Source organism: Haemorhous mexicanus, chromosome 7 (assembly GCF_027477595.1).
Source record: "Haemorhous mexicanus isolate bHaeMex1 chromosome 7, bHaeMex1.pri, whole genome shotgun sequence".
NCBI classification, from domain to species: Eukaryota; Metazoa; Chordata; class Aves; order Passeriformes; family Fringillidae; genus Haemorhous; species Haemorhous mexicanus.
In genome coordinates this window covers 34,640,618-34,657,779 of record NC_082347.1, presented here as the reverse complement: position 1 = coordinate 34,657,779, position 17,162 = coordinate 34,640,618, and the positions used below count along the sequence as shown (strand labels likewise).

Here is a 17,162-nt window from a genome sequence, read left to right as displayed (position 1 = left end):
AAGAAACATTGAAAACAAGCAACGAAAAAACCCCAGTGCTAATGTACCTTTTTTAATTTTTTTTTCTTTACAGATTGATTAAAGAAAATAAAAAGCATCAGGAACTGATTTTGGAAATTTGCTCAGAAAAGGACAACTTAAAAGATGAATTGAAAAAACGAACAGAAACAGAAAAGCAGCACCTCAGCATTATTAAACAGGTACAGATAACAAAACAGAAGTGCTGGTTAGTATTTCACCTCTGTATAATGTCAGTGTTGCCACTGGTGATTCCCATGCTTATTATCTTAAGCTTTTTAAGAGGCTAAATCTACTCTTGTATTCCAAGAAATTGTCTAAATGCCTTTAGTGAATTTGGATAAACAGACTTTCTGGATCCCCATCTCTTAAATGTTCTGTATGTGGAAATCTCTGCTGTGGTAGTAGCAGGCACTAAATACAGGCCTTTTCTCAGGGGCTTGTTAGAACCACAGCAGACCAAGGAGGACTACAGTGTGTGCATGGTGTAGGCTGGTTTTAGTGTGGGAGGAAAAGGTTTCATGCCAGGTGTCACTGCTTGGCTTTTATCAGCTATCTGCTGATGTCCCTGCAGCTGGCTGGCCAGCTTTATAAACTGATTACAGGTTATATCTTGGAAATCTGGCAAGAAAAACATTTAAAATACTAATTTCTGTTTGTCCAAGTGCTGGTGACTATCCTGGTTGTCAGGTTTCTTTGTTGGTGTCTGCATCACACAGAAACCTGTTCACAGAGCAGGGTGTCAGGCTTGAAGTGTTCTAGAGGAATATATTCATGTAATATATTCATATATTCATGGTTGATTTCAGAGAATATCTGAAAATCCATGATGTGATTGAAAAGTGTTATTTTTAGGCTACAAATTGGAATTGCTTGTGCCTGAATAATCCAGTATGAGCAGCTTCCTTGTTCTTTCTTGCCTGTATTTCCATGATAGCTCTGTCATGAGTCATGTATGATTTCTTGAAGCTCTATCATGCAGCAATTGCTTTATTCCATTCTGAAAAAAGTATTTGTGAGGGTGTTTGTGATACTACATGCTTGCAAGTGATTTCAGAAAATATTATTTTGGACTATACTAGTTTTATATGGCTGTTGATAGCACTTGAGCTGTAAGAGACGTTGCAGTGAATCACTTGCATTTTTTCATGTGTGAAGGTAGTGTTTTATTGTTGGAATTTTGGTATTAGTGCTTTATGGTAATTTCTGTGTAAATGAAAGCTTGGCTGCACTCATAGCTCTAGACAAACTGTACCTGCCTGCTTGTACATGTGAAGCTTTTTCTTTGGCACATGATGCATTTGCAGAGCTGAACAAAGTGTGGTCAAGTCATGGTGTGGTAGCAGAAGCAAATTGGGTGGTTCTTGGCTTTTACACAGCAGCTTGGGATTGCACAGAGGGTACAGTACCAATGCTCAGACCCTGCCCCTTCTCCTCCAAAGCAAGCTAAACCCTCAGCTTGGGTGAATTGTCTTTCCCCTGGGACAAGAGGAGAGTTGTGAGCCACCACTTGAACAAGGTTTGGGCAGTGTCACAGCCTTTGCAGCCACCACGCTGCTCCTGCTGGACTTGCATGACTTGGCAGGGAGCACACTCTGGGAAGTGTTCCAGTTAACACTGGGGATTATTCTTCAGCTGGATCAGGTCTCTGACTTTGTTCACTAGGTGGCTAAAAAAAGTGCCAGCATGATGACTAAGCTCATCTTTATTTGCTGAGTGATATTTTCTATGAATTGAGTCCCAGTCCATTTCAGTAAGGATGCATGGCTGCTTTGCTGGCATGGGGAAGGATATGACACAAGGATAGGAACAAAAGGATGGAAGGTGAAGCAACCTCAGATAGCAGCCAGCTCTTCGCTGGCAGCTCTCTGACTTGCTGTCAGTCTGTTATTTTGTGTAGTAAATTATTGTGCCTGGTGTTTTACTTGGTTTGAAGCATCTTCACTCTCACTGAAGATGGGAATTGACATCTTTCATGCTTTTGCTACTCATGCAAAGCTAGATGTTGATATGGGTGGTTGCAGCCTGACAAGTGAAAAATGCAGGTAAATATCTGTTGAAGCATCTAATTTTGTGTGAAATATGCCTGCCTGTATAAAACATGATCAAAGAGTTATTTTCCCAATAATTATATAGTGATGTTGTATTTTAGCTGGAAGCAAGAATAGAAGAGCTTAATAAAGAAGTGAAAGCTAGCAAAGACAGACTTGTAACTCAAGATGCAGCAGCCAAAAATACTATTCAGCAGTTGCATAAAGAGATGGCCATTCGAATGGAACAGGTAATATGGAAAAACTTAAACTATTAAACATCTGCATTGCTGAACAAACTTGGTTCTTGTAGAACACATATTGGATCACTAAGTAAGACAGAATTTTCCAAAATTGGAACTGCTAGTATGCAGTTATATATGCATTTTGAATAACTGTCAGCAGTGAATTTCCAAATAGCTGTTAACACTTCAGAGTGCCTGATGACTCTTTTAAAAAATACTTATTTTTATATGTATTGAATCCAGCTCTCATGGAAATCTCATTTTCTTTACCTGTAAGCTGAACTTGACTCAAAAGGAGCTAAAAGCTGGCAGTAGCTGTTTTCAGACAGGCTGTCAAAAAATAATATTTTTCTCAATTCCAGCACAAAGCTTTTATTTTATCTTTATGTATTACTGTAATCTGGGATTTTTTTTTCCTTTTTAATATCATACTATACCAAGTATTTCCTCAGTTGCATGTATTCTAAAGTTCAGTGTCTGATTTTTATTTTTTTTTTTCCTTATTTGAGATAGAACTTGTCAGTGCTGGGGTGAGGGGAGTCTGTAAAAGTAAGCCACTGGAAGTGATCCAAGTGAAAAACAAGCCACTGGATAATGATTGTGCAGTTGGCATGTGGATGAAGGAAGACAGAATACCAGTACTGAGTATTTGCAAAATTTTTTTCCTGAATATTATACTTCTTTCCTTCTACAAACCAAATTACTCACGTATTGATAACTCATTTGAGATGCTCAGCTGTGAAGATGCAGCTGTTACAATATTCATTGTTAGAAGTAGGAGTAATTTCAGTGCTTAAGAGGAATTGAGTGTTAGTCTTTGTCAAACTGGAGCTTTTTAGTCCTGCCTCATGCTGCTCTACTGCAATACTAAAAATATCTGGTTAATTATGAAATAAAGGTTTGATTCCTTGTGTTTTGGTGTTTGTCAAGGCAAACAAGAAGTGTGAGGAAGCTCGGCACGAGAAGGAGACGATGGTGATGAAATACGTCCGTGGGGAGAAGGAGTCGCTTGACCTCCGAAAGGAAAAGGAGGGCCTGGAGAGAAGACTGAGAGATGCAAACAAAGAAATAGAAAAGCTTACAAATAAAATCAAACAGCTTTCGCAGGAAAAAGGAAGATTGCACCAGCTCTATGAAACAAAGGTACTCCAAGTACTGCTATGTGACTTGATTAAAAGCACTGTCAGAACAACCTGATCACTTGTTTGCTGTTGTACTTGGTAAAAGAAACTTGTTCTCATTTACTTTCTGCTGCGCAGCTGAGAAAGTGTCTTCCTTCCAAGGGAAGGAGAAAAAGTTATTCAGTTCTCATTGCAATCTTTTTGAAGTTCCTTTTAATATTTCCCTGAATATTAATTTGTGAAACATTAGGGATTTTTTTTTGGTTTTTTGACAAAATTGAGAAGACAGTTTGTTTCAGTTGTCTAGATTTTAAAGTAATTTCTAGCTTCAGATTTTTCTTAAAGGCTGCAGTGGCATTGAATTATTGCAGTCTTTTTTTGGTTTTGTTTTCTTTTTTCACTCTGTATTTCCTCTTTTTACTACTAAAAACTGATAATAAAGCAAGAGAATTTTTCATCCAAAATTTTGCCACTCATTTTTAGAAAGCAGTAAGATTATTATTAAATGATCCGAGTTTTTTGGTAGTCCTTCACAGCTGTTTTGCAATTCTTGTGGAAGTTTCAAAAATCAAGAAATGACTAGAAACCATGCTTCTGAAACAAAAATTGCTTCTGTGGTGCTTTTCACTGATATATAATATTAACATATACTAAAAATAATGCAGCCTTACCTTGCTATTCAAACCATAACACTAATGGGTTTTTTTTTTCCACTGGATTTAAGCATTATTAGGCATTCTGAAATATGTGCATGATTTTCCAAAACCCAGACATTAAGAAAAAAACCCAACTTGTTAACTGGACAGAAGTTTTATTCTAGAAACACTAGATGGTTTAATTTTATAAAAAACCTATGAAATTTTCTCAGGATGGTGAAGCCACTCGACTCAACAGAGAAATAGAAAAATTGAAAGAAGAAATCAATTCTCATGTTATCAAAGTAAAATGGGCTCAGAACAAATTGAAAACAGAAATGGATTCACACAAGGTGGGTGAAGTGATTTGATATCATTATATGAAAATATAGTCAGAGTAGTTGTTACAGTATTTACTTTTTATGTATTGTTCCTAATGTGGTGTTTCTGTTTAATTTGAATACCTGCAGCAAAAGTCAGAATAGTGCTCTCAAATAGTGATACTGAAATGGAAATGTTGAAAGAATGTGAAGGGAAGATGTATTGGGGCATTCTCTTTAATTTGGTCATCAAATTTTAATTTGTTGTTAAGTTTATGTTTGGGGGGGGTGTTATTTATTTGAAATAGGTGTTATAATAGTTTTTAAGTGATAGAGTTAAATCTGCTGTCTGAAAATGTGCATGGCACATAAACAAGAGATCCTTTTGTTGTGCCTTCAGTGTTGGGTCAAATGGAATTACATAAGTTAACGGCTGAATGGAAGCAAGGGGAAAAATAGTGTTGGACTTTTTGGTTTGTTAATTCTTTTCAGACTGAAAGGCAGTTTTATTATGAGTAATGTGCTTCTCAGATGAAGTAAATGGATTTTGCTAGGTTTAACCTGTTATTTTAATTACTGTTTTTGTAGGAAACCAAAGAACGCCTCAAAGATGCAATGGCAAAATTAACTGAAGCAAAAGAAGAAGGAGATCAGATAAGGAAAAACTGTCAAGAAATGATTAAATCATATCAAGTAGGCACATTTTCTCAAGAGGTCAAATTATTGTTTAGTGCCTGAGTCTTCTTTTTCATTTCTTTCTAGCTTAAGCTGTAGCAGGAAAGAATTATCCTGTGCAAGCTCCAAAGCTGAGATGAATAGGGATGGGTTTTTTGCTTTACTGAAAAGTTGTTAAATAAAAGGGAAAATGTTTATCTTGATTGGCATGCAATGTGGGGGTCTTTCTTGGCATGGTCAGGATTATCAGAGGTGTACTTAGAGGAAAGACTCAGTGATGTGAAAAGCTGTCTGTGCACTCATAGAATAGAAAGGGAAAGATAAAACTCTAAAACTCTACTTAAATTTGTTCAATCCCTTCAGGAGTCAGAAGAAATCAAATCAAATGAATTGGATGCAAAATTCCGAGTAACTAAAGGAGAACTAGAGAAACAAATTCAGGAGAAGTCTGATAACCTGGAGGTAAATATGTGTTGTGTGGAGTCCACTTTCTGGTTAAGAATTCCATGAAATTATAATTTTGAGAATCTTATTTTAAGCTGCTTACAGTTATGTCACATTCTTTGGGTTTTGTCTTTTTTGGTGGTGTGATACTAAATCCCAGGTGTCTGCCCTCCAGCATTGCTTTTTTGGAGGATATCTTCGGGTACTACCTTGGATTCACTTTTTAAAAACAAAGTTAGGGGGAAATATGATACAGTGAAGGTGAAATAACTTCTCTTTAATTTATAAACATGAATGCTGCTATAATTAAAAGCACAAATCCAGTTGAATCAGGCCTTTCTCTGACCAGTATTTTGCTAAGATGTATGGCAAGGAGAGACAAGCACCAACCTCTGTTCTTTGTAGAGATTTGCTATCCCCAGAGTGAAACTCTCTAATGATGTGTCTGCTCACAGCTCATCTGTGCACGTGCCCTCTTCAGAGGTGACCAAGTGCCAGTTTGCTCAGAGCTTTCCTTGGGCCTGTTGTGCCATGGATTTGTGTACCTAAAACTAGAGTGTGCAGTCTCAGCTTTCTTCTCAGTTCTCCTGGGAATAAAGAAGCTTTAAGGGTTTGCTTTCCTTTCTGAAGAAGTAAGCCCAGCCTTTGGGGTACCTGTTCTGCCTCAAGCCCTCTCAGCTGTTGGGATGGCCTATTTTTTTTTTTTTTTTTTTTTTTTTTTTTTTTTTTTTTTTTTTTTGTGGTGCCACTGTTAATTTAGTTTTCTTAATGAGCTTTTTACCCTCTAAAAAGGTGCATCATGCAAAAATAAAAGAAGTGGAAGACTTGAAGAGAACATTTAAGGAAGGCATGGATGAGCTTCGAACACTGAGAACAAAGGTGAAGTGTGCTGAGTTGGATTGGGATGGGGCTGAAAGCACAGTGCTGGGTCTTTGGAACAAGAATACGTTCCATTCCTAATTACACTTTTATTTCTTCAGGAATAAACAGTGTGATTAGAGATTGGTTGGCATAAGACTAGAAAGGATCTCTAATTATTGACTTTTTTTAGAAAGTAGGAGCTGATCTCTAACACAACAGTATTTTGCTTCATTGTGTGCACCTCGTTTGGCTGAAAAGTTGAGGAGCATTTTAGATTTTTAGTCTTGCAAGTATTTTAAATCTTCTAAATTTAGTATAAATAAAATACTTGTAAGCTTCTCCTACCTGTGAAATAAGTTTTGACCTCTGGTAAGGGGGTAATGCTGTCCCTAACTTGTGGACAGTCTGTAGACTAGCATGCCAGTCCCTCTCTCCAGAGCAGCTCAGTAGGACTGTGGAAAAAGGGAGGGAGACAGAGTAAGGGGTTACCTTTGTAACTGGGGAAGTGTCATATCTGAGGACCTTGATCCATTAGGCTGATAAGTTTGAGCCTTTGGGCAAAACTAATGTTAATTGAACTTGTTGAATTTAATTTTGTTTGTTTGTTTCTCTGACTCTGTTTGATCTGAAATACTTTGGGATATTGGTCTAAGTTACTTGGAACCACCAAAAAATTAACACATGAACTTTGTACTACAGTCTAGACATATGGTCAGAATAATTTGCTCTGAAGTTTGTTAAACTAAATAGTTTCTGGTTTTATTTATTTTTGTTTTTTCATTTAGGTAAAGTGTCTAGAGGATGAGCGCTTAAGAACAGAAGATGAGTTATCCAAGTATAAAGAAATAATAAATAGACAGAAAAGTGAAATTCAGAATTTGCTGGACAGAGTCAAAACTGTAGATCAGCTGCAGGATCAGCATCAGAGGTACAGCTGTGCATTTTGAGTAATGATTGAAAAGATTATCTGAGATGAGGAAGGCTTTGTTTTATTGAAGTTATTGATGCTTTATATGTATTGTAATTTGAAGAATGCCTGTCTTGATTTACATCTGTGTTGCTAATATTGAAGATAACCTGGTGGCCTCTTACAAAACAAGGGGATTGAGACAGATAAATCTAATTTAGTGTCGCTCATTATTAGAATAACAACTGCCTGATTTCCAGCATACTCTACAGGAAATTGTCTTCTAGGTGTCTGCTCAGTGCTTGTTTTATTGAAAGATGGAGGGGAGCAATTAAACTGGAAAGATAAGTTGCTTTAAAATTGTGATGGATGAGTGGAAGTATTTAATGGAAAGAATTTTACTTACTTGAGAGATGCTGCATTCAGGCAGTGTGAGGCATTTGTCTTTCTAATGGGCTGGAATTCATTCTGCTGTGTGGAAGTTCACTCATTTAAGATTGTGAGGGAAGTAATCTCAGGGGAGGGCTGGGCTCATGCACGATTCAGGAGTGTCTGAGCATGGTCCTGTGTCTGTGGGGTACACATGGACTAGGATATATAAATGCTGGCCACTCTGCTGGTTCCAGTGGTGCAGCATAAATGGAAATGGATAAATGTCAGATAGGCAGAACCACCCATGTGTCTGTCCCTCTCGCTCTGGTAAACAGTTTTTATTTATCAGTGTAAAGTATTTCCATAATTATAGGCCTTCCTCAGGGCTTAGCAAATCAGCCACTTTCCATTTGCTGTGTGCCTGTCACCTGTATTGTCATGGTGTCCTCAGCCTTTCTAGGGAAGCTGCTGTGTGCTGGAAACTACTGGAGCCTGCACTTGGATCAGTAACAGTTATTTTTCACTTGGAATTTTGCCAAATGAATTAAAGTGACTGTGATCAAAGTGTGAAACTACAAATGTGTGTTTCCACTTATCTTTTCCTGTCAGTAATTGAGACATGCTTAAATATGTCTCTCATTCCTATTCAATTTGGATATTTTTCAGTATCCTTCCCAGACAGCATTTATTATCCCTACATTAAATTTCACATTGTCTTTTATTTCAATTTCAGTGCAGACATCCCAAAATGTATAAAGGCTATATTATGTTGAATGTTCAGCTATGTTTGTTCGCTGGAGGAATATGATTTTAGGTTGAATGCTGGGAAGAACTTCATGGCTGAAGTGGATACTGATCACCTCCAGTGTTCCCTGGTCTCCTTCATTTGCAAAATTTAAGGATAGTCTAGACATCTCTTTTAGAATGGTCTAAACCTTTAATTTTGTCTGATCCAACCCCTGGCAGAGATTTCTCCTGTCATGATGAAACAGGATATTTGAAAATGTAAAATACAAGCATACATGCAACCTTCTGGCACAGGTTTTTAAATGGGAGCTGCAGGTGAGATACTTTGCAGCACAAATGACCTGGTCTTAGCTCTTCTTGGAGAAGCAAATAGTACAGGATTGCTGATTTAAAGTGAATTGATCTTCCTCATAATTACACTGTCTGTCAGGAAATTAAATGAAATATGTCCTCTTGCTTTGTGTAATTTTAATTTGAGTTTTAAATTTGAATATACACACTCCCTGTGAGAAAGGTGAGGTTTTTTTTCTGCTGATGTTTGAAAGTAAAGTTTTAGAAAAGGTGTATCAAATTCAATGATGGAAGAGTTAATGAACTAATATTGCAAGAGCAAATAAGAGGGAGGTTTTTAGTCTATAACATTTTTAACAGCTGTTAAATTTGGGAAATAATTTCAAACACTTTCTGTAGAATGTTGGTGATAACTGAAGATGCAGCATTTTTTATTCAGATGGATTGGATGTGAGAGTCTTTCAGTAGAAACAAAAACTTGTTTTGTAGAGGGGAAGGATTTGTTTTGGGGGGGAGGAGTGGAGTAGGACAGACCCTTTGATTCAGAGCTTCAGGGCTTGGGTAAGGACATGTAAGGAATCACCATACTGCAGTCCTAGAGAAATCCAATCTGGATTATTTCTCTGTTTCCTAAAGAGAAGGCCTCTTACAGATTGGCCACTTTGTTGGGTTTGCAAACCTTCCTCTCACCCACTAGGTCTGGTTTTGAGGGTTTTGTTTGTGCCCTGATCTGAAGGTCATATGGAGAAGTTGAAAATGGAGAGCTGGCCTTCCTTGAGGAGCTAATGCCTGGGTGTCCTCTGTGGGCTGCAGAAATCTGTCATTTCAGCACTGCAGCGTGTTGTGAAACAAAGTGAAAACTCCCTTGACATTTGAAATGATCCAGTGACTAACAGATACCCCAGGGTCACTAATTGTTCCCCTGCCTAATTTGGACTTGACTGGAATGCTTTTGTTGCAATAAACTTCTTATCTTTAAGCTCAAATTATCCCTAATGTGACACAATTGTTTTGACAGAGATGAACAGGAAATCAGTGCTTTAAAGGAAGAAATAGATGGTTTCAATTCTCTGGTTGCTGATCTTCAGAAGGACATTGAAGGTAGTCGGAAAAGAGAATCTGAGCTATTGGTATTCACTGAGAAATTAACCAGTAAGAATGCACAGCTTCAGTCTGAAAACAATTCCTTACAGAGCCAGTTGGATAAGCTTTCTTACAGTGAAAGAGAGCTGCAGAATCAGCTGGAGTGTGCTCAACAGACTAAAGATGATCTGGTGAGTACAGTGGGCTTTTTGTTTTTGCTCTGGTAAGATGTCTGATGCAGATAAAGATGTAGCACATGAATACCACCTTATGTCTTCATTTACCTGACTGCAATTTCTCCTTGAGTTTGCCATTAGTAGCAGTGGGATATGGAGACCTCATGTTCCCAGGCTGAAAGAAACTTTTGAGACACACTGCACTGGAATGAGGAGGTGTCACTGTGTTGCTCTTTCTGCTTTTTGGGAGCAGGGAGTTGTTCACTTTCAGATGAAGTGAAACAGACAAAAGGTTCTAATTTGCCTGTGAAATTTGTAAATTGTTCCTCAGATCCTGTTTGTACTATGAGATAAATGTCATTTTAAATAAACTTAGTGTGTCATGGAAACTAATGTGACTTTGTACTGTATCATGTAGAAGTTTTGGAGGTAGTTGAGGAATCTTACTGTTCGTGTGAAATGCTAGTGTTCAGCCTAAGTAATTACTGTAAAGTGTCAGTGATTTCCAGGTGAAAAGTGCAGATAGGGACGTTGAGCATGCACTATGGTTAGGCTAGAATTTTTTTGTGTATGACTGAAAATAAAACCCCTATTTCAGGCCACCAAGTTACAGAAGGAGGAGGATCAGAGAAGGTCAGAGGTTGAGGCCCTGCAGGCTCAACTGGCCTCAGAGCAAGAAGAAGTGTCAGCCCTGAAGACCCACGTGGATGAGCTGAAGGATGACCTCGCTACCCAGAAGCGCAAGCACGCAGCAAACCTGAAGGACCTCACAAAACAACTTCAGCTAGGTAGAGATTATTTTCACTTAGGAGACAGCCCTATCTATGACCCCCTCAGTGTCTGGTAGAGATTCAGGTTCTGTGTGTGCTCACTGCTTGAGTGTCACCCTTCAAGCTCTCCCTGTCCCTGAAGACAATGAGAGTGAGCAAGTTAGACCTTGTGGAAGCTGCAGTTTCAGGCCTTTGTGTTAATTTTCAGTCCAAATTGTAACTTTTGAAGTGGGTTTAGAGTTAAAATGAAATATTTATTTTGAAAGAGCTTAGTGTTTGTTATGATATATCTGACTACTGAAATGTCACCACAGGTATATATGGATCCTGGTCTGTGTAGGAGTATATTCAGAAGCTGCCAGAGGTTTCCTGGTTGCTGACTGTATCAGGAATTGCTGGTTATTTTTTTAAACAGAACACTTCAGTTTTTAAAGCTGGGTATGGAGAGACTGATGACTAATTTTGTCTACAAATAGAATTCTTCAAATGCCCAGCAATGCATGAATAGAAAATAGATTTGAAGATAATCAAATGTGTTTGAAGTGCGTTTGAAAGAAGAGATCCTATTGGCACTTTGCAAGACAAGTTCCATGTCCCTTTTTGTGCATATAAGAACAGCTGTGTGCTATCCCTCTTGATCCCTACTGAGTGAGTGGTGCTTCTGGCACAAGTACTGCTGTAGTGACACAGTTATGAGATGCTGGAACAGAGTTGGCAACATCAGCAGTGATTTACATGGCAGACCTAATCAAAAGTAAAATGAAATGGAAGTCTTACTGGTCCCAGTTAATCCGATTTATGACACTATCCCTTCAACTGGCAAATGCAGCAGTGTGTAGGGATCATGGTGGGTGCTACCTCCAGGTGCTGTGTGGCTGTTTGGGATTTACATTTAGTTGCTACCATTGTCTTCCAGTTGTCACATCATGTTAAATTAGTGCAGGTCAGAGATGATTACAGGTTCTGTATGTTGGGTAACACTGTAATTTTTAGTTCTTACTCTGCTGTTGGTAATCATCATTTTGTTAATACTTTTAGCACGGAGGAAATTGGATCAGATGGAAAATGGTAATTATGACAAAGAAGTCAGCAGCATGGGGAGCCGTTCCAGTTCATCAGGTAATAGAGCACATAGCAGGGCTGCCAAACAGCCCTTCAGTCTTAACAAGGTTGCCACACTGTGCTTGCTCTTTATGTGGTTTGTGCATATCCAGTGTGTGGGCAGCCTCCCATTAAAACTGACAGAATAGCCTCTAAGCACCAAAATGCACTTGACTGACTGCAGTTGTAGGTGCTTATTATGAGATTAAAGTGTAATGTTTATGATGTTTATATATTTTGGTTCTTTTTAAATACCTGCCTTTTTATTTCATTGATTTTGTTTAGAGGAAGCTCAAGAGGACTCCAGTTTATACATGCTCCTTTTACATGCTGCTCGAGGCAAAATGAAAATGAGCAGTGCCTTCCAACGTTGTTTAATTGCCCTATTGACAGTTGTGACTGTATAAATGAGAAATCAATTAGCACCGTTAGAGACATCAGTGGGTTTATGTAATATTCATTACTTTCTATCCAGTAGAAGTAAGGGAGTGATCTTTACCACTGAAAACAGCATGTTTCCTTCCTTGATATCTTCAGGTTTTAAGTTGGTTTAGTTCTGTCCAGATGTCCTGTAATTACTCTGTGTGAGAGAGACAAATGCTTAGAAAGAACAGCAGAAAGTAAATATTGTGAGCTCAGAGTGATCAGTGCTGCATATGTAGGGCTTTTGTAACTCTGTACAGTTCTCATAGTATTGTAATTTTAGTTTACTCTAAAATACACATTTAAAATCAGCTCAGTCTTGTGGAAAGTAAATGAACATGAAGGTGTTTAAGTGGGGATAAGCATTCCTGAAGGGAGCCCACTTACACCAGAGGCAGTGCACCCACAGGAGGAGACTGCACCGCTGTCCCAGCCTGTCTCATTTAAACACTGCAAGGATCCTTTAGAGAAAACCCCACTAACAGAAAGGGAAGCTGGCATTCTGGGGAAAGTATCCTCAGCTCCTGACAGGTAGTGAGTGCATGCTCTGCCCTGCTGGGGGCACTTCACCTGATGTAAGCTCCGAAGGAGCTTTTACAAGGACTGTGGTGTTGGCAGGGTCCCTGAACGCGCGCAGCAGCACCGAGGATCGCTCCCCTGAGAACACTGGCTCTGCAGTGGCTGTGGACAGCTTCCCCGAGGTGGACAAGGCTGTCTTGGTTGAAAGAATACTAAGGCTGCAGAAGGCACATGCTCGAAAAAATGAGAAGATGGAGTTTATGGAGGATCACATCAAACAGCTGGTGGAGGAAATCAGGAAAAAAACCAAGTATGTTCTGTGTTCTGTTCATGCAGGTTTTCAGTGTTGAGCTGATGCACCAGACAAGTAAGGAAACAAATTGTCTTGGTGGAAATGTTTAAAACAGTAAGAATATTGCAATGACAGTAGATTTTGAAGATGGAATTAGTTTTGTGGGTTTTTTTCCCTTCTCTTTTCCCAGCAGTTATAATAATTGCCAAGTTTTTGGCAATTAGTGCTATTATTGATTTTTTTCAGGAGGAATAAACTGGCACAAGTGGGTTTTTGGTAGCAAAATGGTCAGCAGGTGGCTGATTTGTGGTGGACTGCTGCCACTGGTTAACAGAAGAGTCCATTCTCCTCATGTGCTTAAAAGGGTGCTGATTGTGTTTGTTTTGGAAAGAGAATCTGCATTATTCCAGATGGTACTCTGGTATACACATCAAACAAATGATGTGTCTGAGCCAAAGGTGGTCAGTGGTTAATGTGTGAGACAAGATTCCACTTCAATGAAAATCTCATCTTACAGGGTAATGTCTGGAACTTCAGTCAGGACAGTAAGAAATTCTGGCATAAAACTGCTTCTGCAAGGTGCAGTTGCCTTTTAGGAACAGCCCTTGCTTGATGAGTCCATACATTTATGCCCAGCTGGTGCCATTTCACAGAACATGATCACAGCTTGGGAAGACTCTTGAGAAGTGGCTTTGTAATTTTTTTTTCTCACCTGTAGAAAGCTTAAGGTTCCATGTCTGGAGTCCTTCAGCAAAATAAATTAGACTTTTAAAATTACCTTTCCTGTCCCAGTAGCTTTTCAAAATACTTTTAAATAAGTAAACCCTGCACATTGTAGTCTCTTGGCTTACCAGCATTTCCTATGTCAGTATTGGTACCTCAGGTTTTCCTCTGACATAGAAATTGCAGGAGTAAATTTTTACTGCTTTTTTGGTAATACAAGTACTGCTTGAAAATAAAATTACTCACGTCAGGAATCTGAAGTTACTGCAGCATCTGACTCTTCTCTGCCTTGTAATGCTGTGATGTTGCTGGTTTATTTTTCACTCCAGAATTATTCAGAGTTACATTTTGCGGGAAGAAGCTGGAACATTGTCATCAGAGGCCTCTGACTTCAACAAAGTACACTTGAGCAGGCGTGGGGGGATCATGGCATCTCTGTATACATCTCACCCTGCAGACAGTGGGCTTACCTTGGAACTCTCCTTGGAGATAAACAGGAAGCTTCAGGCTGTGTTAGAAGATACATTACTGAAGAATATTACATTGAAAGTGAGTAGCTGTGCCAGTTCTTCTGCACATTCTTGTGGTTCTCAGATGCTCCCTTCACTGCATGCTGTTAAAGGCTTTTCAGAAGTCAGCTCATTGTGATGTGGTGCCACTGGTAGCATTGGGGTTAACCAGGGAGTTATGTGACATGATGCCATGTACCTCCAGTTTAGACCCTCGGAGTATGCTGCACCAATGAGCTGCTGCTTGAAATAAGTTCTGGAGTGCCTGCCTTCAGCAGGGCAGGGTCTCTCCATGCTCTCCCCTGGATATGTGGGGCAGGAGTGCAGGCTCTGCTCCCGGGGCAGCACATCTGCTGCCAGGGAGAGGTGGCAGGCTGGTGGCAGGAAAATGGTGTGCAGGCTGCCAGCTGGGCCGCAGGGCTCTGCACAAGCTGGAGATCTCTTCCTATAATCATCATTCCCCTGGAATGCTAGGGGAACTAAAATTCTACCTTCTAGGTGTCCTGTAGAATACTGGTAACTGCAAAAAAGGATTTGCCAAGAGCTTTAAGTTTCTTACTGAAATGAGTTTGTTTTTTTCTGACTCTAATCATTTGCATTTGTTCTGGATACTTGAAAGTATCAACCTGCTGACATAAACAGTAATTTTGACTTATTAGTGCATTTTGTGCTGATGGACCCACTTCCCTGTATAACTTACCTTATAATTTTCTCCCCCCCAAAGGAGAACCTGCAGACTCTAGGAACAGAAATAGAACGGCTTATTAAACACAAGCATGAACTGGAACAGAGAATAAAGCAGACATAACTAAAACTTCTGGGGACTAAGCAACCTGAAGATGCAGAAAAGGCAGGTGTTGCAGACCACTGTTTTACATTCTGCCTGCCAGCACAAGCATCTGGGTTTTTGCAGAAGAAGCCTTTGGCCACACAGGCTCACTCGTGTGAGAGATCAACAGGGTTTGGCATCTGTGTGGTTCTGTCTACCCAGGACCAGCCTGAGGCACTGCTGAAATTCACTGCACACTACATTTATCTGAAGCTTCTATTTGAAATACAGATGCTTTGCAGTGCAGACTGTTTGGAGTGAGTTGTCATGAGATTTTAATTTCTGCACTGTGTAATTTATCAGTCTCTTAATGATGGAGCTTGAAAAAAAATAAAGCCAATTCTGTCTTAGTTGCTATTGAGCATATCCAGTGTTACTGAGCTTTAAGGGCTTTAAGACTTTTATTTCCTTTCTTGCATATTATTTCTGATCTTTGGGTTGATTAAGCATTTTTGACATATGCATGGAATAATGCTTTGTTACAAAATTTTGGGGTTTAAGTGGTGACCATGATATTGCATATTTTCTGCTTTAGATTAACATTCAACCAGTCAATTTCTTTATTCCAGAGGAGTGAAACAACAGTAAAACTAAGGAATTAGAAAGTGTTCTGATTCAGTTCCTGAGTTCATGTAGTTGAAACCAATGTCAGTTCAGCAAATTTTGTAAACACTTGATCCATAGATATACAGTTCAAAAGAAGTCTGATATCTGATAATTGGTTAATAAAGTTCTGTGGGCTTCTGCATAGCTAACAGCATTTAAGGAGTTTAAGCTGCCCATTGTAAATCTGTGTAAGTACCTGTAGACATGGTGATTGCATCTGTTTTCAAAGACAAATGGAAGCCAGTAAATTTTCTCGTTAGCCGTGGCTAGACCAACTAGTGACAATAATGGTAAGAAATAGATCTAAATGGGATTTTAGTATATTTGTTGGACTGTGAAAGTGACACAGAAATCCGTGCAACTGCTTGATTTTACTGTTGTGAAGAAGTTGGTGAAAATAACTGAAAGCTATTACTTAATCCTTCAGTGGCTGAGAGGGTGATGGAGGAAGAGTATCAAGATGACAAGATTTGGGTTAGTCACAACATCATGGTCACATTTTAATTCCAGGATAAGTAATATAGGATCTGAAATATCTCTATTCCAGCAGTAAATCCATAGTTTCTGTATCTGCCACCTTTTGACCAAAATCAATTGATCAGATCAGCATGTAAATACATACATCAGGTTTTTATTAAATACTTGAACTTCCTATTGCCATGAAAAGAGTCAGTGTACATTTACAATAGCAATGCTTTAGCTACTTTAATCAAAAAGGGGGGGTGTGGGGAAAATCTGTCTTGCTGCAGATACTGTCTGCATCGTACACCAAACGAGGGACCTGAATTTGGCAGCACAGAGGAGGATAATTGATCAGACATCTGGGTGACTTAGGGATGTGAGCACCATTTTCACATGCCACTGAGCTTTGTAATAAAACAAATTGAGCAAAAGAGCCCAATTTGATTTGAATAGTTTAGTTCAAGACAGTGGGACTTCCTTGTTAGTTTAAAGATAGGCATCTCTGAAAGTCCTTGTGGGATCAAGACCTGGTTTGTGGTCCAGAGAGCTTCAAGAGTCTGGGATGGCAGGTCCCTTCAGTGTCAGAGGATAAAGTGTTCCTTTGGAAAGGGAGAATGGGAGCATATAGTTTAAATCCTGAGCAAGTATTATATAGAAACTGCGAGCCTTTAAGCTGGGTGGGGTTTTATACATCTATTTTTCTAATTCCTGAGAGCAGTGGTTATCTGAAATGTTAGGAAATTTGGGCCAGTCCAGTCATGGGACTACTTCTGCTTTACTATCGTTTAAGTGATGTGAAGAGGCAAATACCTGGCTCTGCTGAAACAGATTTGTCACAGCTTCCAGGAAGCAAACAGACAGTTGTTCATGACTGAGCTTGGACCTTCTGCTGAGATAAAGTACTTTTAGAACAATTTGCATGCTAAAACATAGCTTAGCTCTTGTATGTTTGTGTTTTCATGCTTTAATGTACCAGATCTCTGGATGTTTTCAGGCATTCAGC

The 17,162-nt window shown here is 39.1% G+C and overlaps 1 protein-coding gene across 5 annotated transcripts in view; it reads left to right on the top strand.

Annotated features, from left to right (window-relative positions):
• CCDC186 (coiled-coil domain containing 186) overlaps window positions 1-15,441 on the top strand; it is a 32,229-nt gene extending 16,788 nt beyond the window's left edge. For all 5 annotated transcript variants that reach the window (XM_059851996.1, XM_059851997.1, XM_059851994.1 and 2 more), the window contains exons 3-16: window positions 74-200; window positions 2,171-2,299; window positions 3,224-3,436; window positions 4,283-4,402; window positions 4,958-5,062; window positions 5,408-5,506; window positions 6,281-6,367; window positions 7,135-7,277; window positions 9,685-9,940; window positions 10,524-10,713; window positions 11,734-11,814; window positions 12,838-13,048; window positions 14,083-14,302; window positions 14,987-15,441. In XM_059851996.1, coding sequence (XP_059707979.1) covers window positions 74-200; window positions 2,171-2,299; window positions 3,224-3,436; window positions 4,283-4,402; window positions 4,958-5,062; window positions 5,408-5,506; window positions 6,281-6,367; window positions 7,135-7,277; window positions 9,685-9,940; window positions 10,524-10,713; window positions 11,734-11,814; window positions 12,838-13,048; window positions 14,083-14,302; window positions 14,987-15,070 — 2,065 coding nt within the window. In that variant the 3' untranslated portion in view covers window positions 15,071-15,441. The remainder of the gene's footprint in view (window positions 1-73; window positions 201-2,170; window positions 2,300-3,223; window positions 3,437-4,282; window positions 4,403-4,957; window positions 5,063-5,407; window positions 5,507-6,280; window positions 6,368-7,134; window positions 7,278-9,684; window positions 9,941-10,523; window positions 10,714-11,733; window positions 11,815-12,837; window positions 13,049-14,082; window positions 14,303-14,986) is intronic.
• The last annotated feature ends 1,721 nt before the right edge of the window (window positions 15,442-17,162 follow it).